At 32.6% G+C, this 27,605-nt stretch overlaps 2 protein-coding genes across 2 annotated transcripts in view; one reads left to right on the plus strand and one right to left on the minus strand.

The window, feature by feature from the left end:
- LOTGIDRAFT_235955 (hypothetical protein) overlaps positions 1-9,528 on the plus strand; it is a gene marked incomplete at its 3' end in the record, with an annotated part of 10,504 nt that extends 976 nt beyond the window's left edge. The window contains exons 3-14 of the mRNA XM_009065989.1: positions 920-1,096; positions 2,082-2,213; positions 3,256-3,458; positions 4,335-4,530; positions 4,835-5,025; positions 5,403-5,480; positions 5,933-6,113; positions 6,482-6,604; positions 6,936-7,132; positions 7,818-7,942; positions 8,466-8,602; positions 9,346-9,528. Of these exons, the coding sequence (XP_009064237.1) occupies positions 920-1,096; positions 2,082-2,213; positions 3,256-3,458; positions 4,335-4,530; positions 4,835-5,025; positions 5,403-5,480; positions 5,933-6,113; positions 6,482-6,604; positions 6,936-7,132; positions 7,818-7,942; positions 8,466-8,602; positions 9,346-9,528 (1,923 nt within the window). The remainder of the gene's footprint in view (positions 1-919; positions 1,097-2,081; positions 2,214-3,255; positions 3,459-4,334; positions 4,531-4,834; positions 5,026-5,402; positions 5,481-5,932; positions 6,114-6,481; positions 6,605-6,935; positions 7,133-7,817; positions 7,943-8,465; positions 8,603-9,345) is intronic.
- Positions 9,529-12,678: 3,150 nt separating this feature from the next.
- Positions 12,679-23,978, minus strand: LOTGIDRAFT_235956 (hypothetical protein; the record flags this gene model as incomplete). The annotated part of the gene is made up of 14 exons (XM_009065990.1): positions 12,679-13,499; positions 13,823-13,951; positions 14,253-14,355; positions 14,494-14,618; positions 14,841-14,931; positions 15,721-15,868; positions 16,275-16,449; positions 18,217-18,345; positions 18,678-18,946; positions 19,227-19,685; positions 19,979-20,103; positions 20,622-20,754; positions 23,100-23,175; positions 23,943-23,978. 14 exons carry the CDS (start codon positions 23,976-23,978, stop codon positions 13,290-13,292), a joined length of 2,208 nt encoding a protein of 735 aa, XP_009064238.1. The 3' UTR covers positions 12,679-13,289.
- Between the last annotated feature and the right edge of the window lie 3,627 nt (positions 23,979-27,605).

The raw sequence follows: 27,605 nt of genomic DNA on the forward strand, positions 1-27,605 counted from the left end.
GTGGAATCCTTTTTTCTTTTGGTAGGGACCCCCCCCCCCCCCCCCCCGCCCCACCCTTTAAATACGCCAGTGTTTGGTTAAGTTTTATAGTCCATTATAGATATCACCCTAATATACTAATCTTATATGCTTATATTTCATCTTTTCATAATATTACAAACAAACGATAATGCTTCGTGATTTTGTTATGAATACAGCTAAAACGAATTATCATAATCGGTATAATACACAGTACACTTAATGTAGGCTACTCTTGTTTAAAGGTGGCATACCCCATGTATGTCATGTTCTCGGTAGATAAAAGTCTCCTGCATACTGTAAATGCTACAGGGATAATTGAAATCAAAATTTGAAAATTCTGATGATATATATGGTACGACTTTCGTTTGTCTCAAATTTTCTTGGCAAACATGTCTAATTTATAGTAAATGTGATAATTTGGAACTGCGCCTTTGATGAAATATTGGTTATTTACTTGAATATTGTGTTTAATCTGAATTGTTTCTGATTTAGTTTTATCGTATAGAATCATAAGATGATTATTGTCTTAGTCTAAGTCAACTATCAGCAAGTTTGTTAGCTTTTGTATTTAGAATTTGTTAGATTTTCAGCAATAAATATAATATAATAAATCATTGGTAAGCCTTTTATTCCCTGTGCAGGATTTTATTACGTCATAATAAGTACATGTAGGCCTATTATTGATATTACTTAGGGTTGGATTACAAATAGCATAAACAATGAACGCTATACTAACAATCCTTCCACAATACTTTGATGACATGCAATTTTTACACGTTCGTTTGTATAAAACTAATTAACAGGAAAATATTTTGTAGTAATAAAAAAAAATGAACTACCCAAAGTGATCAAAAATTTACTGTTAACAATTGAACAATTTGATTGGTTTTTGTTTCAGTTCTTAAATTTGGTTCCTCTGACAATGCCTACCAACTATAGGAATCAAAGTTATTCTAAAATCAGGAAGGATTGTATTAGTAAAGGAGTGCTGTTTGAAGACCCTGAATTCCCAGCCAATAATAAATCATTATTTAATTCTAAGATCGATAATGAAATAGAATGGAAACGACCAAAGGTAGGTTTTCAATACATCAAATAGAAGGCAGGTTATTGATTTTTGGTTTCATAAAAATACCTGAATGGACGGTTTCTTTATATTTTCGCTCCACTTCACTCAAATACGATCAAAAGAAGCACATATTCTCTTATCATAAATAATGAAAAAAAAGGATTTAACTCTTTCGATATTTAAAAACAATTTAGCTTTTTTTTAAATCTTTTCTCAAAATGTAATATATGATAGCAATAGAACATATTTTAAAAAAAAATTACAGAATTATATTGACATTACATTTTCATTAAAAAATATAGACTATTTGCAAAGTAATGCTTGACTATTTAGATATTTCGACTATTTACAGAGTTATGTTGACTATTTACATAAGATATTTTGACCATTTACAAAGTTATGTTGAATAATTATAATAATATTAACTATTTACAGAGTAATGTTGACTATTTACATAAGATATTGTGACCATTTACAATGTTATGTTGAAATAATTACAATAATATTAACTATTAACTGTGTTATGTTGACTGTTTACAGAGTTATGTTGACTATTTACATAAGATATTTTGACCATTTACAAAGTTATGTTGAATAATTATAATAATATTAACTATTAACTGAGTTATGTTGACTGTTTACAGAGTTATGTCGACTATTTACTGAGTTATGTTGACTATTTACAGAGCTATATTGATTATTTACATACGATAGTTTTATTATGTTGACTATTTACAGAGTTATGTTGACTATTTACAGAATTATGTTCACTAAAAAGACATAGCAATAGTATCTGTTTGTTTGAAATTCATTCTATTTACAGAGTAATGTTGACTATTTACATTAGATATTTTGACTTTTTAGAGTTTTATTGACTATCTACAGATGCTATTTTGTCTATTTACTCAGATATGTTGACTATTAATAATAATGTTAACTAACAGGATATATTTTTACTGTAATTTTATAGAATAATGTTGACTTTTTACAGGAATTATGCCGCGTACCCAAATTAGTTGTAGAAGGAGTTAGCTGTGATGATTTAAATCAAGGAGATCTGGGTAATACTTGGTTTGTTACAGCTTGTTCTAGTCTAGCACAGGAACCAAAATTGTGGCAAAAGGTATTGTGTTTACTTTGATTTCCATGGTTCAACAATCTTGATTCAGCATGTTCACAAGTGGCTTCTCCTCCGTCTTCATTAACCCAATCATAGGTGCAGAAAAGTAGGACGCAAAACTCCACTTATTTCAATTTCACTTCACTACTTCTCATCTTAAGGTGTGAATCTTGCAAGTGTCCATTGTGAACAGAAATACGTCAAATATGATTTTATTTCGATTATTTCGATTACCCTAGTGCATTATTTTGTAAACATATCGCATGGAATATCCTTACACATCGTTTGCATTACCTTTGGATAACCCTTTCATATATGTAAAGGATAACGTTTGAATATCGTATGGATTAAACAAGTGAATTACGCATCGATTTTACATCTTTTGGTTAAGCCTAACATACCATATGTGTAACCTTTGTCATATGGATTTCTTTTACACATCATTTGGATAAAACTTACATATCGCATGGATTGCCCTTACACTTCATTTGGATAATAATTGCACATCGTATGGATTGCCCTCACACATCATTTGGATAACCCTTACATATCGTTTGGATTGCCCTTACACATCATTTGGATAACCCTTACATATTGTATGGATTGCCTTACACATCATTAGGATAACACTTACACATCGCATGAATTGCCCTTACACATCATTTGGATAAACCTTACACATCGCATTGATTGCCCTCACACATCATTTGGATAACCCTTACATATCGTTTGGATTGCCCTTACACATCATTTGGATAACCCTTACATGTTGTATGGATTCCTCTTAAACATCATTTGGATAAGCCTTATATATCGTATTGATTCCTCTAACACATCATTTGGATAACCCTTACATATTGTATGGATTGCCCTTACACATCTTTGGGAAACCCTTACACATCCAATGGATAACCGTTTCATATTGTATGGATTACCTTACACATCATTTGGATAAGCCTTACATATCGTATGGATTGCTTTACACATCATTTGGATAGCTTTACATATCGTATGGAGTATCATTACATTAATTTCCTTTTTCCAGGTTGTTACAAACCATAAAGATCAGGAATGGGATGATAAAAACTTATATGCGGGAATATTCAAATTTTTATTTTGGAGATTTGGTGATTGGATTGAAGTAGTAATTGATGATCGATTACCAACTAAAAATGGCAACCTTGTATTCTGTCATTCAAAATCCAGAAATGAATTCTGGAGTGCCTTATTGGAGAAAGCTTATGCCAAGTAAGTATAAGATCATGATAACTGAACTGCAGGTAAAGAAACCTTTCTGGGGGAGGGAGTAGGCTAATTTTATATTTATTATATACATAAAATGTAAATCTTAAAACAATGGTAAACGTCCAGACCTGAGAAGAAATAAGGCCAACGTGGTCTCGACGGATCGTAGAAATCGGATGAAAAAACTCAATTAAACAAATCAATAAATTACTAAAAATAAGATCACGCCATTTTAATTATGTATGTAACATATCTTTCACTTCTGTATGTTGTTACGCTGCTATGTTACCATTGTTATTAAATAGGTCAACTTTGAGATTGTAGACTTGGGAAACTATCCAAATGTTACCATCGTATTTCAGAATAACTTGATTTCTGACTGCATAAATTTTACTGAACCAAAATTTCAAAAGCAAAACCAGAATTAAGAGCCCTATGAAAAAAAATTGTTACATTTGAACTACACTTTCTTGTTCTCTTTGCGTAACATCAGGCATGTCCGCTTTAAGATGATAGTCCAGATTTGTGTAAATATACTGTCAAATGTTACACGAGTATGAATAGATCTTATTGTGTCCTACTAACTAGTATTTTTAGAGTGTGGCACTATAGCAATGACCATTGACCATTGATCACATTCTGTGACAGAACAGTTATTCGACTGGACAAGACAATGCCTAGAAATACAGTGCCGTTTTAAGAAATGTTTCTCCCTGCTCGAAGGTATGCCTAAAATTTTTTAAAATTGATGCTAAAATCTGCAGAGAACTGTTCTGGGTATTGTGTAAGTTTTCTGTGGTCAATGGACATTATAGTTTCGTTGCTGAGTCTGAGAAAATAACGTAAAAATGCATGTGTTATATTTTGATATTTGTATAGGATGTATGGTGACTATGAATCGTTAGAATCAGGTACAGTTGCCGACTCACTTGTTGATTTTACCAGTGGAGTATCAGAGAAGTTAGAAACCGTCAAATTAAAGGCTACATTGTCAGATCCCGAATCCAGTAATGCATTGTTTACTAAATTGTGCGATGCTAAAGAAAACAGAGCTTTGATGACATGTAACATCCAGGTAGGCTGTTGTTTGTACTAAATTTTTATATTGTAAATCTCTCCACCAGAGAGTAAGGTATGCCAGAAAAGGATGATTTTGAAATGATAATGACTTATATTGATCTGATATTTTACTGACATCTTTAATTCAATCTATTGTTTCAAGTTGGATTGGTATATAGGCGATGTTGAATCTAGATAATCCCATCCAAGTTTTATCTGAACTAAAAAATGAAGACAGGGTGGCATCGAAACAATCCACGAGATGAGATCTCAATTATTCCGGTGCACCAATTCATTTTTTTTTTCATTTATTTTCCCAGTGTGTTAAAGAGGAAGTTGGTAAATATACTGATAAAGGTTTGGTATTAGGACACGGTTATAATATAACAGATGTAAAAAGTATAACCGTCAGTAGAAGTTTACAAGGAACAATAGGATCCAGTATGTTATATCTGGTTCGTCTATTCAATCCTTGGGGATCACGAGAATGGAATGGTGCCTGGTCAGATTCGTAAGTATTGTTGTATTAGATATTATTCAAAGGTTTAATTCCAAAAACGGTAAGTAAAAAACGACCAAAATATTGGTCACAAAGGTTTAAGATTTTCAACTGGCAATGAAAGAAGCGAAACAGCTGCATAACGGCCGGTGACTTTTATCATAATGATGGTACCGATATCCTCATATATAAGAGTTGGTATTATTAAGCTGTCAGAGTAATAGATTTCATCAGCAGACGTGGTATTGTCACAATGTACTTCTTCCGTGCTGGCTCAACCAACCCCTTCACATATTGCCCTGGATATTTTGTCAGTTAAGATAATTTTGGCTGGGAATACATATGTTTTTGAACCTCATTTGAGTGCTCTATATTTTTTTATACAACAGATCAGAAGAATGGAAAAGAGTTGCACCCCAGCAATGGGAAAAGATGGGAGTTAAATTTCAACAAGAAGGCGAATTTTGGTAGGGTTTGCTATTTAATAGGCTTTGGCTAAGGTGCCGAAACGTCGGTCATTCATTTAAGCTTTCGTCCGACATTTAGTCTAGTTTTATCTCAGATTTGATATACATGCTTCAAAAACTCTATAGAAAACACTTCGAATTTATTAAAGCACAATCCAATCTGTACTTTATATTCTTTTATATTTGTTTAATAATACTCAAATCAGTGACATTTAACCCCATTTTGAAACCTATCAAAACATTTTTCTCGAAATTAAAAGAAAGGTGAACCAAATTATCTTAGTCGGAATTTTATAACAGAATCAAGCCTGGTCCCTTCACAGCATTGTATTTTGGTACCTGTGAGGTACAGGGTTATTCCCTGTATTCCCTATATCCGGCAATGTCTTGATATCCGAGATACGAGTAAAGTAACCCTCATAAGTTTCAAAATAGTACTTTTCGTTTTTTAGGATGTCATTTGAAGATTTACTTAACCACTTCACAGCAATTGATATCTGCCATTTCGTTAATACCTCGTTTTTCTCAATTAAAAAAACATGGGCAGAAGCTATTTTACACTCAGAATGGCATCATAACGGTAGAAATGGAGGTGGAGTTGTTAATGCGCCATCTTTCTTGGGAAATCCGCAGGTTGGTACTCTATAAGCCTATCAATGTTTAATCAATAGTAAAAGGCTTATAATGTAATTATAGCGTTTACCTTACGAAAGATACGAACCTCAAATTAGTGATATCTAATAGATAATTTTGAACATCTGCAGCATGATATAAATTTATCAATGTCAAAACAAGGTTTTTTTCTCGAATTTCTCGAAATACAAAATTGAAGACTATTTTGTCCATTAATAATTTTATGATTTTCGTAAACTTTAAATTTAACCAATTTACGGTCACATAAAATGCACCCAACGAAAAAATAAAATACACGAAGAAGATCAAACAGCTAAAAGATTAAAACAAATCTAGGAAGGTTTGAATTGACTCTTATCCTTTTTCAGTTTTTATTTGATATAAATGGTATTAGTGATAAAGTCATGATATCACTAGAACAACATGATATACATCCAGATAGACAAACGTTCGGTCAGAATTTAAATACAATTGGATTTCATATTATGAAGGTAACAATCTACTTTATATGAATTATCAAGCTCCAAGGGTTGTAAAACTATTGACAGTTTTATGGCTTATGAGTGATCAAGATATTATAAATTAATGATATTCTATAAGAAAATAAAGTTGAAGTTGTAACGATATAGTTCAATCACTTCAATGAAAATCGTTACTATTTATGCGAAGATCGAATCATTAGGTTAGCGAGCAAGATAATACCTTGTTGATGCATTCCTGCCTGCAGATCATCTAAGAACTATGCGTGTTAGTTTTGAAAATAACCACAAAATGCTTATACATACTCTGACACTGACGTAGATTAATATTATTTCACGTTAGGTGGAGGAAAATCGAAAATATCGTGTTCATATTCTTGGTCAGATGATGTTCTCTTCTGAATATTGTAAAACTCGAAGTGTATTTGGTGAAACCACTTTACCTAAAGGAAGATATGTTATCATACCCACAACAGCCGAACAAGGTTGTACGGGTAGATTTATGTTAAGATTATACACCGGAAGTAGTGCTAGTGCTGGGTAAGAAGCAATTTTCATTTATATTATGAGAAGGACATGTTGTCATGTTTTAAAACGATTGATTGCATATATTCTATATTATGTATAAACACCTCTGTTGATGTCCCACAACCAGTTCTGTGTACTTATCCTTTTAGAACACACATACTCAACGCAAATATTTTTTGCAAATATCAGCTTAATTGAATATGATGCCAGCTTCACAAGGTCTTAAATGTATTTTAATTCATCGATAATAATATTTTGAATTTTATTTAATGCGGCCAGGGTGATTTCACCTGCAAGGTAAGGTATCGCTTTAATCTTTAGATACGAACCTCAAGCCCGTCTTTGGTGTTTGATTTATTAATATGTTTTATTTGATAGTCATAAAAACTGTTAAAGCTGTGGATTATTAGAATGAGAAATTGACAAGGACTCGTTTGTTACATAAAGTCTGAACTGTACCCAGGTAGCAATGGCAAAAATGATGAAAGAAATATAAATAGATATATATATGCGCTTCCAGAAACGATTGTTTTTGCTGTGCTCTATGTGTTATGAATACATGTCTGGTGTGTTCAATTCAATTTCCCCCCGAAATGCTCCTGGATATGCACAAAATGTAACATTTCCCATGAAATGACCCTATATCAGAATGAGTGATTTCCCTTGAAATCAAGTTTGATTGTATATATATTTACAGAGAATTAACAAAGGAAGGACCCACACGAGGTTGTCCATGTCTGAAGAAACATGTGATGGTAACAACTATAACTGTTATATCAGTAGATGGTCTAGAACTACCATCAACAGCTAAATCTAAAGAATGTAAGTAGTAAACATCAAGAGCTTTACATAACTCTAAATCTTCTTGATAAATGCTTTGCGCTGAAATAGTTCCATTTTAGCTTTCAGTATTCCTTTTCATAAGACATAATCCAAACGCCAAGTTTGTATCCAGTTCAATGAATATGTACAAATAGAGTTAAGTATCTATATTTAATAGTTTTACAGTCGCTATTTCTTTATGTTTAAAATTTAATATACTCGTTTGATTTTCTACAAAATGAATACAGATATGTGAAATTATGCTCCTTTACCATAGAAAGTACCACGTAATACTTTGAAGATTCTTACATGGTAGTAGTGGTTATAAAATTTCGAATGTATATCATCGTCTCTTTCTTAGATTGCTACACTTTGTATCCATGGCTCATGTATGCCGATAAAATCCACAAAACTGCTGACCATAAATCGTTAAGTGCGCTAAATTTATCGATTGACTCAACTTTGCACCTTGCATGTTTTCAATGAAATTAATGTTATGTAGTAATTTTGTTATTTATTACAGCTTTAGATCCAATGATTACAATCAAATGTGAAGGTGAATCTATCAAATCTAACCATCATACTAATACAACATCAGCTACCTATAACATAACTGGTACTTTTTACAGAAAGAAACCCGAATTACCTATTATAGTAGAGGTTTGTATTGCTTAGTCGTGAGTTATAATCTCAGTCGTCTCGAGAAAGTCGGGTGGCATTGAATAAAGGTGCAGGCATACGAGTGGTCTTGGTCGGAGATTTTTGTCTCCGACTCGAATCTTGAGTAAAATCTCGCGTGTGCCCGTGCTTCCGACAATTTATCGTTTCGCCGACAGGATTTATAATATCAAACAAATTTGATAATTGTCTCCGATAGTTTAATCGTCTGCATGTCAGAGAGTCCTCATCCAATCAGATTCCTTTTCCTTTCAATTGCATGCTCCGTAAGTGGTTATCGACCGACTGGAGATTTTTGTCTCCTCGTGTGCCCGTGCCAGTCGTTGAAACTCAAGACAAGACTCTAATCGGCGACAAAAGTCTCCGACCAAGACCGCTCGTTTGTCAAGTCTTCTCACTTTTCATGTTGTTCGCCACGGTACCAGCTCGTTGGAAAGATATTGATTCATAATCTTTTTGTGACCAATTTGAGTTTTGCATTCTACTAAGAGGTGATGACGGTTGTCTTAATACTCTTATCTTCGATTATTAACGTTTTTACATATCCCGGGATCCTGCATTTGACATAACTTGTGAAATAAATACCTCACCGCTCACTTAAAAGAAGATGGAAAGTTAAAGTATATACATGTATCTAGTGTCAGCACTGATTGTGAAATGTTCTAGAAACCTGAATCCGCCAATTAATTATATATAACATGATTGTTTCTGTTATTTTATTTCAGATTGAAAATCATAACGTGTTAGTGAATGATTTCCTGGCGGAAGGTCGAGTTGATGAACATGGTAATGAAGCTGGAAAAGAAATAAAATGTAAACTATATGGTAGAAAGAAAGAAGCTGAACAAGTAAAACCTGGAACTTTGTCAGTATTTATCAGATCTAGTTTTGATTTGACTAGTTTATAAACTTAAACTTGTGTGATAAACTCCTGTGATTTAATCCCCGTCCATTTATTACAAGTATACTGTCTGTCTTCTTACTTTTGTTCGTGAATCGAACTTTACTCATTATTTTCATGTGATTTTGATTTAAATTTCAAATGTACATGTGATAATGACCGGGAATTGCTATGTGTTCCTAAAACACGTATGTTGAAATTCATTTCCAGAAAGCAAAATTTCAGTCAATATTTTTTGGACTTTATTCAATTCAATTATCAGAACAAAGTCATTCTAAGACTATTAATATTTCATTGAAGTTGATATTCAAATATGCGGAAAAATAATTGTAAAATCTTCATTGTATGTAAGAAGCCGTAGCTGACTAATCTCACCATGTAATTTCCACAATTCCTTCGCATTTATTATAATTTCCACCGGATGTGAACTGATTTTTTTCTTAGGATATCAGGTTGTTAATAATATTGTTTCACTGTGTTACAGTCATGCATTTCCTAGTATAATCCATCCTATGACCTGCAATGTTTTTTTGTATTTTTCTATTACCTCATCATGTATATTATATTTGAATTAGAAATTTGTTGGACATCAGACGTTTGTAAGAAACTGAAAACTATAATCGGGAACTCTAATTGACCACGGTTACTATACACTGACTATGATAACCAGTTTGAATTTGATTGACATTTACACACATTTGACGATGTTTCTGATTAGCCTCTCTTAACATTATTTGACAACTTAAATAAGTGAGTAGATATATTATTACTGATCTCTATTGGATTTGTGCATATCTAGATGCCAGTATTGGATGGAATGATTTCTTTACAAAACTGCCGAACGTCATGATAATGTGTGGATTAGGTATGGGAGGTTGGCTCCTTTTGACGGTGAAATAAATATTAAAATGTCCAAAGAAGGTAAATGGATGGAAGTTCATGCTTACTAACTGGAAGTATGTTATTCTGTAAATTTTCACAAAATTGACTTTTTCGTTTTCAATTTTGTATTATTTCAATAAAATTAATGATACAATTTAAAATGAATAACTTGATTCAGTTTTTTAAGTGAAATGGAACGAACTAAGTAGAGCTGTTATTTTACCGTGAATTTAAAATATATTTTATTATTTTACACTTTAAGTTATATATAGTTTAATGATTTCTATTTCGTTATTTCGTTCAGAAATCATATTTATTAATTTGTTTTATTTAAAGAAACTGTGATACGAGTGTTGTTATTATTTCATTATATTGAATGAAATGGACGACAAAGTCATTCAGTCTTTTTGAATTCCAACTGAACTGCGAAATGATGGCATACTTTTGTTAATCCTGTTTTCATAATATAATAAAATATATTATTTGTTATGGGGTGAAATAAATCTTAATATTTTATCTCATTTGTTCTTTTGTATAGGAGGAACATGATCAAATAATTGTATTTTGAGAAGTTTGTTTAAGTTTGAAGAACAATTGATAGATCAAAATCCTCAATTTATGAAAATTACACATGAGTGAGTGTTTCTGCCCAGATAGGCCTATAGTTCCGGCTGTCCCTTGATCTTTCTAGAAGGACAATTATGATATTATGGATCTCATAGTTCATAGATGACTTTAGAGATGGTTCAGGTTATTATTGCAATTTATGGATCTGTATTTTCAGGGATAACTATCAACTGGTGGCATCTAGGAGAATCTGATCAATATTCAGATTTAGTCAACCCAGGCGCAGATGTCGTCAATTGCTCGGGTTCTACTTTCCAATAACATTAAATATGCCGTCCTGAGCGTCAGAATCTTCGATTATCCACGTAGCCTAATAGCAGGTTGCTAATATAGTCTATTTGTTATATGAGCAACGTCAGCGACGGATCTATAATGAGATGCTCTGAATCGACATTATTAGATGACATGTCAACAAGAAAATAAGTGACTTAATGTTACCCATTAGTTTTCAGATCTTAGCCCCTTTTTATGTGAACGCATGAAACCGTAAAATAAACCTAAAATATACAGTATATTGAACTATAATAGTGAGCCCTACATTTCATTAACCATTCAAACTTAAAGATGGGTTATCTCAAATTCGTGCATAAATCACTCCAATATGTTTTACAAAACTGCTGAAGAAATGCATTTTATTGATCATACAAACCAGAACATTATGTCCCGAGTGTTCAAAATGTACTTAACATACATGTGTCTGTTATGAAAGGGGCAGATTCGCCATGTTTCAGGGTCAATCGTGCCTTGGTTTGACAAACGAGAATTAATCATGTATTAACCGTCTAAATTTGAGCGTTTTTGGGCATGTGTAATCATAATTATCCGTGTTCGAAAGTTAAAAAGAATAATTTTTATACGCCCACATCTCTCTATTTCGTCCGTCCGTCCATCCGTCAACATTTGGTTGTAAACGCTCTAAAAACTAGATTTTTTGATGGAATCAAATGAAATTCGGTAGTGTGTATACATATTCATAAAACGAAGATCAAGTTCGAATTTGAGCTATTATTCGAGTTATTGCCCTTGCCCCAAAATCTTGAATATTACTATTACTCTCTTAGTTTTCAACCGATTTTGATGAAATTTAAAATGGATGTTTCGTTTTTACCATCCGCATGCCGTGGAAAGAAAGTATACCATTTTTGTATGCGATTTTTAGTACTTCTGAATTCTCGAAAATGACGAATCTGTCTCTTTAAATCTTTTTTATAAGCATTGATCGTTATCACTCAAATTTACATCTGCTCCAATTGTAAAGCAGCAATTTAACGTTTGTAACTATGCTGAAAATCACTGAAAATCAAATGGAGCAAATAGCGGTAATTTGAAATTTAACGCAATGAAAGAAATTGTGATCTAAGTGAAAAACAAAAAACAAACTACTGTGCCTAAATGAATATGTACATAATGTCCATATAACACTGAGCCTATATGATCTGTTCCCAAATGAACGTGTGCCTAAAAGAAATGTAACTAAAGTACCGTACCTAACTGACTTGTGCTTTAACCATGTGTACCCAACAGTGAACCCTACCTACACCCTCTGCCCAACTCTCGTCCACACACATAGGCTATAACACAGCATTATCTAAAGAACTATGGGTCTTTAAACGTCGTTATAAAATATAAAAAGGTAAGAAGAAAAGATAGCTGACTATTAATTATTAACAAAGAAAACCAATGAAAATCAATCAATACATCAGAAAATACACTCTAATATAAAATCAATGAAGGCAGACTATATTCGTACTTATTTATTGAATTGAAATAAAAGTCTTCATTTAAATGGGGCTTTTAACAATATTGAACTTTTCTGAACCTCGTTATTAAAAATAGGTTGATACGAGGTTAAAACATCATATTAACATAATGATAGTTATGTACAATGTAAAGATGAGACATCTATTAATTAATCAATCCAGCAGGTGAATATTCAAAAATAATGGCCCTTTCATTTAGTATTAATTACATTATCTCATTCAACTTGACCAATTAGCCATCGTGTTACATAAACAATATAGGTTGGTTATTAGACATTATTAATACAACACAATTACATTGGTATAATATTTTGTTTACTTAAACATACATAATATATATCTTCAATAAGTGTGAGTTATTCAAAATATAAAACCTTTGGAATTTAGATATATGATACTGAATAATTTAATAACTCAAGGCACATAAAATAGTAAGCAGAATATCATTATCACGATCGTACCACGATTTTACACTGTGCATCCACTCACAACGTTGTTATCATGTATTGCGATATTGTTGAATTTGTCCTCCCCGACTTTCACGGGTAGTAAACACAGGAGCAACTCTGTTGGTACTAGACCCTAACCTTCGTTGTTGAGGCTGCTGCATTCTAAACCCATCCTGTGTCTGACGTTGTCGTTGATGCTCTTCCCATTTCTCTCGTCTTACTTTAGATGGAGATTTACTACAGAATTTGACAAACAATCCCTATAAAAAGAATTGAATGGATAATTATGAAAGAAGTACCCTATTTCCTTCTGCTGTAAAAATGCTGTAATTAATGAGTCTTGTCTCCAATCATTTGTGCCTTGGAAAAAAGAATAGAAATAGACCGCATCCAGTCCGTCTATAGGCAAACTCAGATCTACAGCCAGACCACTAACAAAATTACACTGCAGTTACGCAGATTTTACCAATTTAATCTAAATGAACTGCAATGTCAATGTTTTATAGTTTGCTGCATCAACTAACTAATAACCTGTACCCATGTATACTACACGATATCTATCATAGCAACAAAGAAGTATTACCAGAATAATCACCAAGCCCAAGGCTATTAAAGCAGCTGCCCACCAATTGGTACTTATCCATGATTCAATTTCTTTACTTGATGATATCAACCATTTTGATAAGTCATTATAGAAACCACTAGGATCAACCTTTAAGGTAATATCAAAGCTAGATTATGCTTTGAAAAAATATATGCTGTGATGATTGACCACTCAAACATTCAATGATCCGAAACACTGCCTCTAATCCAGCTTCTGATAATTATTTTGACTATTTGAATAGGGTCTATTTTATGGGAATATTTCCGGAGTAGGGTCAGAAAAACTACTCGTTTTATTGGATTTTCCGCACGTATGAAGATATTTCGAACTACTGGGACAACTGTAAACCATTTCGATAAAAGGTACATTAAAACACATTATGTAACTCTCATTTTCAAATTTTTCTTACCTCCCTACATCTACTAAATACATCACAATATCCCTCATTGTCATAGCATGGACTTCCAGGAACCATTGTGAGATTAGGCATAAAACTGACTTCAAATGAACTTCTGTAATATTTCAAGATGGTAAATTATAAAAGCAATAATGTTATACTACCAAACACTAGTCACTAAAAATCATAAATATTAAAGAAATAATAGAAAAATACACGTAAAATAATTATTTTAGTTTTGGAAAATACTTACGTGCACTTTTCATTAACTATACAGCAAACAGCACAGAGTACTTCATCTTTCCAATTGACGCCTTCTGTTGGACTACATTGGCAAGGTTCATAATCGTAAGCTAAACAAATAGATCCTGTACATTCCTATGAATATATCAATATAGTGAAGTTTCTTCTTGAATTGAGTCAGATATCTAAAGTGTCTTTTAAATTCTCCTAAATAAAGCGAATCCCCATGTGCACTTTAAAAATAATGATCCCTCTACAGTGGAAATCGAAAAAAAAACAGGTTCAGAAAAGTTGGACTTAAAACTACATTTCAGTTCAGGTTTTCCTTTAACCCATGATACACTTTAAAATACTTACACCATTCATACAAACTCGACTACCATCACAAACTGTTTTATTTGGTAAACTTTGTGGCTCGGGACATTCAGCATTGTAATTTGCACTAGTGCTAATGGTTAAGAAAACAGGTTACAGTAGCAATTACTACAAGAAGAAGAATTTTGAAATTTTGTGATGTACATTGCCCCTATCCTACTATCCTTGCCATATATAATGCTTGTACCAAAACTGGAAGCAGTAAATCATTGGGTCAATGAGTTGCCTTTATGTACCAAGATGACTTGTATCTTACTCAGTTTAAAAAGAACCTTCCACGACACAAATTTTTCACTATAATACCCAACCTTCATTAAATGTTACAAGTTGCAAACTATTGAACGAATATGCTCCAGATCGGTTATTCCCGATTCGATTTCTAATAAGGATATTCACAGTATGCTTCCTCATGACAGGAAGAATTAGACTGACAGACTTGATTATTTTCTGCTGGTATTAATTGACAATTCTTATCACAGCATGAACCATGACTTGGACTGAAAATGAGAAAAAAAAACACAAAACATATCAGTGGATAAAAACACAAAAGTTTGAACAATTTCTGTATTTCTTTTCAATACTAGTATCACATTGGTGAAGTTGTACTTTTCTGTGACATTTGAGACCAAAGTGACCCGGATAAGTAAAATCTTTGCAGGTAGAGCGCAATAATGCAATGGGTCAATATATAACAGACAAAATGATTGGGTACAATCAATTGAAAAATTTAAGGAAAACAGATCAATTATAAGGACCACGAAATAGAAATGTTTCCACTATTAATGGATATTAATAAGGCATAACACATTCTTATTCCGCTGATCGGGCAATTTCCTTCTTCATTTCATCTTACCCTACTTACCTACAAGTGGCATTAGATTTGAGAGTACAGGGAGTACCGCTTCCACCACGGGCATTACAACAATATTCCTGACATTCATCTTCCCAGCCACAATCACATTCTTCTCCTTCATCTATTACTTTATTACCACATATAGAACCACTGTCAGCTAGAATATATAGAACCACTGTCAGTCGGGATATATAGAACCACTTTCAGCTAGATTATAAATGATATAGAACCACTGACAGCTAGAATATTATTGAACAACTGTCAGAATATAATATTGAACCACTGAGAGCTAGAATATATAGAACCACTGTCAGCTAGAAAATGCAGATCTATTATCTATCTATCTATCAAGAAACTTACAGAGCCATCGTCAAAATAAAACAATATATCCCACTATGGTAGACAACAAAATCACCCCAATTATAATAACCTTACAAAATATTTCCTTTAAACCTAAAGAATATCGATGAACCTTTCTGATAATCTTTTGTGATCAGATTACATGGTCCACGACAACAACCATTGTGTACTCAAATATCGTAACACTGATTGGTAGTATTTACCTGTAAAACAGCCATTTAAACCAGTACCCCTACTGGTGATTATCGGTGACATATAATTTATACTACAAGTACTAAAAAACTGGTTATTAGTTTGTTTACCACTAGTAGCTTTAGGGTACATGATATAATTACCACCAGTACCACTCGGTGTACATGTTACATTGTCCGGATCGTGCTGAAATATTATATGAGATCATAATAATTCAGAAAGAATAAATGATTCGCAATAAAACGTGATTTGGCTTATACTAGTGTAATCCGTTAGTGATTTGGTCGGAAATAATATGCTTGTACTTCTCATTGTGATAGTTCTTACTAGCAGTAATTGTTTCTACTGATAGGGTTCAAAACAGTTTTTATGCATATAACTAAACTAATACCTTGCCCAATCTAGTTGCAAGGCTTCGGGGTTTAAAGATTAGTTACGGCATAATTCAAAATGTTCCAAAAAGATTAAGCTATTAGAGACAGAGGAAAGCAAGATAATAAGTAAAGTAGAGACATTGGGAACAATTAGGCGGAAAGGGTCATTAGAGAGGAATGATTAATGCTAAGTAGAGAGGTGGGAAGAAGAGACGGTGAGCAGTAGAGAAAGGGAGAAGAGGTGGTGCAAAGTAAAGAGGGAGGAAGGAGAAAGAAATGAAGAAAAGATAGGGCATATGAGAGATTAAGGAAGAAGAGACTGCGCAGTTGGGAGGAAGTATCAGTGTTTATAGTAGAGAGAAAATGCGAGGAATGAAAAAGAGACTGTACGTAGTAGAGATGAAGGAAAAGAGGAATGAAAAAGAGACTGTACGTAGTAGAGATGAAGGAAAAGAGGAACGAAAAAGAGACTGTACGTAGTAGAGATGAATGAAAAGAGGAATGAAAAAGAGACTGTACGTAGTAGAGATGAAGGAAAAGAGGAATGAAAAAGAGACTGTACGTAGTAGAGATGAAGGAAGAGAGGAATGAAAAAGAGACAGGGCGCGATCGAGAGTAAGGAAGAAGAAACAGGCAGTAGAGAAGAATCGAACAGGGCGCAGTAGAGAGGAAGGGTGAACAGGGGTTGTAGAGCGGGTATATACAGTAATCAACGAGGCATGAGGGTAGAGTTAAAGAAGTCGAAGAAAGAGATTAAGAGTGATTTTAAAGTAAAGGAATAATGCAGCAAGACACGTGAAATGGGAAACGTGAGAGAAGTGTTTAGGGGTGGTGAAGAGGAAAGAGTGGAAGTTTACAGGATCAGATGGCAGTAAGATATGAATGGGATTAGAAGATATGAATGTGGTAAGGGGCTTTGGGGGGGTATTCTATTACATTGAGAGATACTCATAGTGCCTCCGTGCAATGCTTCGAATTACAGTACTCCGAAGACTTAATATGGGTCGCTGTCTCCAATCTCTAATCGATAAGATATTACTACTACCTCTTAGTTTATGTTAGGGATTTAGATCTAAAAAAAAAATCAGAAGTAGTCTCATGAAATTGCAGATAATTGTTCCCGTATAACGTAAAACGTATATAAAACGTTATCACTTGAAATTAATATTTTGATACGCATGCCTTTGAAAATCGATAGCAATTCAAAATATAGTAGACTCTAGATCTATCTAACCAGTGACGTCTATAACAATAATAATACAACGGATTTTTTTGTAACCTAAACGGTGTGTAGTATATTTATAGAAACTGCCGAGTGTTACCTGGTCTGACAAAAATTCTCAAGAAAAATATACAATTTAATTTGTTGTTGTGATACATTCTATTTTTGGAAAATCATGGGAAATATTGGATCGCAAAAAGGGTTATTTTGACTCGCAAACTGCGATGCGATACCGCTTAATTGAACCCTGTTCTTTTTCATTCGAGACAGTCGTATTTCTTTTTCAGAAATGTGATTAGGTGTTATATCATTCTTCGGGTAGCTATTACTATTAAATAAAGAAATTTACAAACATACGTCAGAGCCCATATTATGTCCTATTTCATGAGCCAGCGTCAGATGGCTAACTAATGATGGTACAGTTTGACCATAATTTAAAGTTGTAACAATTCCTGTATTTAAACTTTGACTTTTACCATTAACAACCTATAAAATAATCAAGAAAAAAGAGTCCATTACTTCATCAATTTCGTCATTGATTCAGTAGGTTAATTTTTACTTGAGTTTGACATAACAGATGTAAAGCTGAGCATGTTCAATATGACTTAACACATGATCACTCTACGACAAAGATTATCAATTAGTTATCATTTTAAAGAATCTGCACAACAGTCTGCGTTCGACCTTTAAAACTTTGTGATCATAAAAAATTGATTGTTTTTGGAAATGTAACATAATGTAACAGAATTTCATGAACTATTTCGTTGGATCTGATTTTGGCGTAAACGTATAAGAGACAAGAACTGAAATTTCATTACTTTGTATTTTTCACAAACACCACCCACTTGATTTTCATCTTGTGAGGCAGTCCAAGCCAAACCTAAAACTCCTTCACCAAAATCTCTATGAGTTAAAATATAAGATAAACAATAGTCATCATAATTTTCCTCGGAATGGCTTTCCAGAAATTTCACGACATCCATATTTCCAACATAACGAGCATAATCAGGATCTGAAGCATTAGTATATAGTTTTATCTTTTTAATGGTAAATTTTATGTTATCATTAGACCCATCTCTGTCAAAATCTGAAAAATGAAAGTGTATAAGATTTATAGGTTGTACTTGTCATTTATTAGGGATGTCTCGTTAAGATAGATGTCCATTTTAATATTTGTCATCAGGACAACAGTGAAAACGTTTAGGCCCACAATAATAGTGTACTAAATATATAAATAAGTCCACTTTTACCTATTTGTTTATAAAATGACTCCTTATATTCCTTCAAGCTAAACAGTCTAAATTTAAGTGAACGTGTGGTTTACCATAAAATGTGAGCGGTTGGCATGTTTCACAGAGAATACCTACCTATAGGTGAAAATATGGTGTTAATTGTTTGTACAAATTGCACAATTTCATTTATTACTAGATCGGGGCTGTTTCCATGAGCATTATAGAAATAATTATCAGCTTTAACATAAAGTTCACAGGTTGTTTTAGGTTGAAGGACTGCACGACGTCGCCGTGTATGTTGGTGAAAATACTGGATGTTATGGTTTATATGTCTTGTGTTATGGTTGTCAGAGACCACACTCATATCCTGTACATTGAGTCTAGCTTTGAATTTCAATAGATCTCTGATGGATTTATTATCAATGTTAGTTTGATTAAAGGTAATATCAGATAGTCTATATATAATAGAATGAAAAGGCTGTTCGTTCTCATAATATTTTAAAGATGGTCCAATTATAAACTGGTCAAAAGGAGTCCATATTTTCCCATCAAAATGCCCTTGACTGTTGATGATTCCATGCACTATGGAATGATCTGAAATAGATTGACATAATAGTTATGGCTTTCTGTCCCATTTGATAGCCATTCCCCCATAAAAAAAGGATTTACCCAATTACAAATTTAACATACATTGGCGACAATCTGTCGAAATTTTGAGTCCTTAAGAATTCATTTCTTGTACATTATAGTCTGTCCAACTACCAACGCAATGCATACCCTTCGATAGAGAATGAAGCTGTAATTCCGTGTTTGAGTGTTTGCATTAAATGCAATGGACAAGAAACTTGTAAACAACAAAGAACCCATTAAAGAAAAAACGTGATCACCTTCATTTGCTATATAGCCTTTATAAATACCAGAGCCGTCATAATGGTAATCTTCATTACTAGTAGACACTTCTATATCATCAGACAATACGCCTTTGTTAGGTTTCAATCTTATGTTGAAAGACCTAAAAAGAGAACAAAGCTTTACAATAAAACACAAATGGATTAATGTGGTATTACTATTTTAAATACAGTCTAATTCTTGTATCAAAGGAATTGGAGTAAAAAGATGAGCTGTAGCATTGTTCTTCAGTGGGTTACATTTTGGGTCTAAACGACACAGGGCAAAACAGACCTATGTTTTTTTTAGATTACTCCAACGTCTCCCTAAATGACAAGAAAGTCTTAAAATTGGACAAATACCACTACATTAAATATATTGCTAGGCACCTCAACTCCTTGTTTTGAGGTATGATTGAGAAATATTGGTAGTCAGAACTCGACGAGTTAAGCACGGCTGTTATCTATCTTGTATTATATTGTTACTTCTAATATCAGATTAGAATAAACTGATAATATTGATTGCGATTAAACAATAAAATAACAAAGGGAATGAACGATATTTCAAATTTTAATCAAATAAAGTTCTTTCCATTTAAGACTTTATGAAACACAATAAATTGATTTTTTATATTAACATTACCTGCCAAAGGCATTGATATTCAATCGAACAGTATGGAATAGGTCTCGTTTAGCTCTATTGTGATCGTGTAGAACATCATCAGTGTAATAACTCAATGGTTCATAATAACTTATATCATCATTTAGACCTCTACCTGCCAATATAAATGACTTTAATTAACTAAGGGTTGAATCCCGGTATAGGTCGAGATAATACCTTTGGATGTTTCAACCCGGTTTCCACTGTCAGTAATGCAGGTAAGAGGGGCTGACATGGAAAAAGCGTCTAGTCGTTCGGATGGGACAATAATCCGAGGCCCCGTGTGCTTTGGGCTGTGCACGTTAAAGATCCCTCGACAGTTGCCAAAAAGAGCAGGCTATTGCCGCTGTTCTGGCAAAATTTCTCTCATGCACCCTGCACGGCGTTGCTCATCTTCATTAACCCACATGGTGCTGAAAAGTAGGACGTAAAACTCCATTTATTTCATTTCATTTAATTAACTAGGTTTTTCGTATAATTGTAAATTGATAATTACAGATAATGATGGAAGCGTGTGATGTTTATTTTACTCAGAGCTCAATTTATTGCCCAATCATTGTAGCGACTATATTATGAACATAATTATATGATCAAAGAAAAATAGTCTGATTTAAATAATACAATGATTTGTCGACTTGCAATCATATAAGACCCACTGCCTAAAGGTAATTTTAGAATTCAATAGCTCATAATAATAACCTATATGAAGAATTCAATTCGTGGTCTTTAACATTTTCAGATGAATAGTATCGTATCTTTATGAATAATTGTAATTGTTAATTTCCTTATTTTTACATAATAGAAATTCAACTTGATTGAAATATTGTATGATAATTGCCTGATGTCACAATTTGTCTCATTATTGAATAAAAACATCATATTCATTAATTTACAGGGATAAACCATGCAAAATTGTTGCTTTATAAAAGAATAACGAGTTCAATAGCTCCGCAACAAAGGTGCACCAGTAGACTGTTTTCGCTCATCAGAGTTCTATGATATACCACTCTGCAAATGCTGTCAAATTCATTTCAAGTTTCGTAGCTCTAATTTATCATTTGGTTTCTTACCTTTAATGCTAACAACCGTAAGACACACAAATAGGATGCAGCATTCCCAGTTGTACTGCATTGCCATCTTTCTGTTCTTTCATACTGTACAGTTTGTTAGATGTAGATATTGTTGCTGTTTGTTGGTCACGCTAGATTTAATTATTAAGTTGACGTCTTCACTGATAAACAATCTGATGAAATGGTAGTTCTATTTCCCCATGCTTCAATAAGCACTTATTGATCTCTATAGATGAAGTAAAACAATAGAAATTCTCTATAATGGTAAGTCTATTATTTAATTTCCATTTCTGAAACATATTCAAAATAAGCAGGATGTTTTACTATGGTTTTAGCTCAAAGAATGACATTGAAGAACTTGTGTTCTACCGAGTAGATCAAAACGTAGTCCATGATAATCGGAATCTATAATGCGGAATGAATTTTTTCAAATGTCCTATCAAAATTATCTTATATTTATGTCTAATGCTTACGAAAGGGTGTTGTTTGTTTCCAAATGATAAAAAGATAAAAAATATCATGATTTAAGCGGGGGTAGGGACGTAGATTGTGTTCAAAAGAACCTCCCGAGCAGCCCAGTTTTTTTTTATCAATCCATCCATATGCCTTCATCACTCATTTTCATCACGGAAAGATGAAAAGCTGTTGTAGGTATTAAAAATAATGTAGTAAAAGAGAAACTGTACATGAATTTAAGATTTGTTCGATTTTCTATATCTGAAGTTGTTAAAGAATGACATAGGAAAATCAAAGAGGAAGCAACAATCAATAAATACAATAATACCTGTATATAGGAACACCCTTAGATTTAATGGAGTCGATGACAATTTAAGGATAGGGGAGAGAGAGAGAGAGAGAGAGAGAGAGAGAGAGAGAGGGGTCATTGGGAAGATGTCATGTGAAAAAAAAGAATAATTTTTCAAAACAACAAGTATATGTCTTTAGTTATGTGACAAAATGTTTTTGTCGAAGGTGATAACGAATTGATCTTTTATCATTGATCGCCAGTTTCCAAACCTTTGATTGTGTTTTCAGTTTAATTTCGGAAATCGACTATGTTGCGGCAAGTATTTGCTTGTGCAATTTTCCCTCCTATCTCTTCTGAACCCTGTCAGTAACCCTCGATTGGCCAGACATGTTCTTGGACGTTGTTGAAAATATTAAAAACATACTACTTTTCTTAAATCTGTGATTGAACTATATCATTATCAACAAATAATGTATATTCACTCTGATTTCACGTCTTATCGAATGATCAGGAGAATTTTGTCTCCTAATTTGTTGACTTTCTAGCGTACATTTTGTGAACTTTATACAATCTTACACATATTGTTGTAATGCTCAGTAAGAAAAGAAATTAGAAGCAATATATAATTTGAATACGTCTTACCCTGTTTAAGATGAAGAACAACAATACAGATATTAGTTCTCGACGTTAAAACAGTATCAATAAATGTTTCACACATCTACAAAGTATTTTATAAAATAATGTCTTGGTATCTATAGTTATACAAGACAAAATCAATAATAAGTAGAACTGCTTCCAATCGTCATTTAAACGATGTGCTTTGATGTCACATTATCAGTGATTATTGAGTTGACAGGGACAATTTCTGCAGATAGCACATGGTTGAAGTTGTAATTGTTTTGAAATTTCGAATAGTTCCTGCATGATGACCTACGTTAATTTTGGGCCTTTTTTGGTCTAAGTCTATGTAGGTGCTAGTTTCTTAAGGAACATGCATGAGTTGTTTGAAATAAAGGAATGACGGAATGAAATCTATTCATTTTATATCAATTATTATAAAAAAGAGAAATATACCAGTCTACTATAATTTTGAACAAACCAGAGTAAGGCGGTGTAAATATGCACATGCAGCCATTTCGTGATTCAAAATAATCATAATCAACCATTGGGAAACTTCATGCCATTCCAAATAAAACAATTTCCATACTTGTTTACAAGTTGATAGCAGATACCAAAATGAGTCTTGTATACGATTGAAGTTATTTATTGACCATTTTGTTGATAATTTACAATTATGACTGGAACAAATAAAAGAATTTGAATGGTAAACATTGCCTTCTGAGTTACAATAACAGCTTTCTGATAGTCGAAACAAGTATATGCTCATTGATAACTGTAATATGGTTTCCAGCTGTAAAGTTCTTCTGCATAGTTCTTCCCTCCCACGTAGAGTTCTTCTTCTGCCAGTTTCTCCATCTAGTTTACTCTACGTCTTCTTCTGTAGAATTCTTCTTCTGTCATTTTGCCCTTTTAGTTTACTCTGCGTCTTCCTCCGTAGAATTTTTTCTTCTGCCAGTTTCTCCTTTCAGTTTGCTCTGCGTCTTCCTCCGTAGAATTTTTCTTCTATCAGTTTCTCCCTTAGTTTAACCTTAGTCTTCTTCTTCGTCTTCTTCTGTGTCTCTCGAGGACTATGTCCACAATGATCGCCTCACTGGTATGTTTCTCATACATTTTTATAACATCGACCTAATTTTTTCACTAAATTGCTGCCAAAGGATTACAAATGCCAATGTTCTCTGGTGCTAGCCCTGATTAGGATCAAAGCTTCCGGTTGTATCTGAGATTTCCAATCGCCCACAGTTGGATTTGGACTTAAATCCATGATCTGACAGTGAAAGTGATATTCGGAGTACGCTAATTGACCCAATTACACATTGTATTACACGGACAATGGGGTAAAAAGTGCATTGTAATGACCTGTCAATCCTTTCAATTGTCAGTTCATTATTCATATATAGACCAAGCACCTAAATTGGCATTTGTACAAATGAAAAATTGAGAAATGTGCCTCTATATACATTTGTAAACATAAGGAGAAATACCCGATTCGTTTTTCTGTTAAAAAATCAAAGTCAAAATAATCAGACATGTTTACATCGGTATAAGTGTTATATATTTTCCTTGAGGCATATCTTTTCACAAGATAAAATCCACAAAATGTAATTTGGGTAACCCCAATATCATAAAGGGATGCATAGGCGAGGTATTCAGGGTTCTTTCCGTTACTCAACAAGTATGACTATATTACAAAGTTTATATAAGACAAGTTGATGTCACTGTGATATGTGATTTTTATGTGACGATTAATAGCAGTTGTCTATTATATGTTAACCAAGCGGCACATATCATAATTTTCTTGGTTAAAAATAGCATATAATTATCTACGTCACCCGAATTTGGATTTATCGTAAACTGATAGTGGTATTCACAATATGCAGGGACTGTAACCAATGGGAATTTATTTATCAGATCATTTCAATTTTGGATGTTCAGCTGCATAGATTTTGTAAGTATTTTTCCGTTTTTACCTTCTGAAAACATGGACATAGTTGAAATGTCTGATTTGTTTTTATGTAACCATACAGAATGTACTCGCAAATTCTAAAAAGGTTTGAAAAGAGTTTTTGATATGGAAGGAAAAAGTAACCAAATGAAGTTTATGGCTATTAAAAATCAAATATCAAAAATCAAACAATAGCTCATTCTCAATTCTGGTTTTTATGAATCGGCACATTCGTCCTTTTCACCTTTATTTTTTTTACTTATCTGTTTAGTTCAATCATCTATTCATTCATCTGTTTTATTTACTTATCTGTTTATTTCAATTATTTATTCATTCACCTGTTTTATTTACTATCTGTTTAGTTCAATCATCTATTCATTCATCTGTTTTATTTACTTATCTGTTTATTTCAATCATCTATTCATTCATCTGTTTTATTTACTATCTGTTTATTTCAATCATCTATTCATTCATCTGTTTTATTTACTTATCTGTTTAGTTCAATCATCTATTAATTCATCTGTTTTATTTACTATCTGTTTATTTCAATCATCTATTCATTCATCTGTTTTATTTACTTATCTGTTTAATTCAATCATCTATTCATTCATCTGTTTTATTTACTATCTGTTTATTTCAATCATCTATTCATTCATCTGTTTTATTTACTTATCTGTTTATTTCAATTATTTATTCATTCATCTGTTTTATTTACTATCTGTTTATTTCAATCATCTATTCATTCATCTGTTTTATTTACTTATCTGTTTATTTCAATTATTTATTCATTCACCTGTTTTATTTACGATCTGTTTATTTCAATCATCTATTCATTCATCTGTTCTATTTACCTATCTGTTTTACTTCAATTATTTATTCAATTCATTCATCGATTTAATTCACTTTTCTGTTTATTTCAATTATCTATTTATTTCAAAATTATATTATTTATTTCATTCATCTGTTTAATTTACTTATCTGTTTGTTTCAATTATTCATTTATTTCATTTATCAATTTAATCTACATAGTTAATATACAAATAATAAATACTTTATTCATGAAAGGTATTTTTGAATTAGTCAATATAAGCTGATAAAGTTAATATTTAGCAAAAGATTTAAGCTAAATTCGGTCAACCCTGTTTTGAGTTATAAGCCTGATAGATTTGTAAATTGAACCAGGTTATTAATGGTATACATTATGTAATATCCTGGCAAAATATCAACACTTTATCACCGTATGACAATTATTCATTGTTGTGTTCTTTTTACATATTTCATAGTTTGGAATTCATTCTATTGATAATAAACTTAAAAAAAAAGATATTTATAGAGAGTCTACTATTAAAATATTATTTAAATTAGTCAGGGATGTGTACTATAGTCTCGAAATTTCAGCTTCAATAGAAAATCATTAATCAGTGAAAGAAGCAACATCAAGCGTTAATCGATGGAAACTTCAAAAACCATTAAATTGAAAGAAATCTATGCACTCAAAAAAATCCACCAAAGTTGTGTTAATGTCCGAAGAACACAACTGAACATGACTTTGTAAAGGATTGGAGGATGCGCGAAGGACGGACTCTTCAGACTTCATAACCTTCGTTCCAACCCACTAAACATAATTTTATTTTGAATGTGGGTAACTACATCGACCATGAATCGTGCAAAACAAGATTACAATAGTAAGCTGAATGATAGGACAAACATCTATTGGAAAATATAAAAAGGTTGCATTTTCACGGGCTTTTATCTGGCAGTGACAACAAACATTCTCTGGGTTATTTCAAGATGCTCTGGCCGCATTGGTCAATCTGACCGGTGTCCATTAACACTAACCGATATGTGTCACAGTTTATGACGAGAAAAGTATTAAACGATTTCCGTCAAAAGCCTGAACATAGCCGAATCAACTGTCTATCAGGAGACTTTAAAGCTATTTGGTTAATTTTATTACAAAGAGTGTCAAACTTATATAAAGATGTCATCTATGATATATATTACTTATATGATAAATAGAGCTTCAACACAATTTTTTCAGTTAGATTGATATATGTCTACGTATATTTTCTGGGTTTTTTTTAAATGAAGTTCTTGAATGTGAAAATATAATATTACTACTAGACAGAAATTTGAAAAAATAAATCATTTAGTTTTGAAGTATAGTCCCAAAATAGCAACATGGTTATTGTGATTACTTCAAAAACATAGACGTTAAATTTCATGTGTTGGAACTTGGAGACAAAGCCCTTAATTTCATTTTCTGTTTTTATTGTGCCTCTAGCGGTTTGATTTCCTACAGTGTATAGTCTTTATCAACTGATTGGGTTTTTCTGCATTTAAAATGGAACAAAATGTTATCTTTGATAGCGAAGTCATAAAATAGACTGCCCAAACCATTTCCAACCAATATCGGGAAAGTTAAAATATTTTTTCATTTTGGTAAAATTCTTGGTCTTCATAGTAGAAGAATCGTGAAGCTTGAAAAGATTGTTATGGTAAATAATCTTTACGTTGACCCATAGTACTATAAATAGTACATCATCATCATCATCTTTACAGGTCCATGGGTTGTCCTATACCTG

The sequence above is a fragment of the Lottia gigantea genome, assembly GCF_000327385.1.
Source record: "Lottia gigantea unplaced genomic scaffold LOTGIsca_72, whole genome shotgun sequence".
NCBI lineage: Eukaryota > Metazoa > Mollusca > Gastropoda > Lottiidae > Lottia > Lottia gigantea.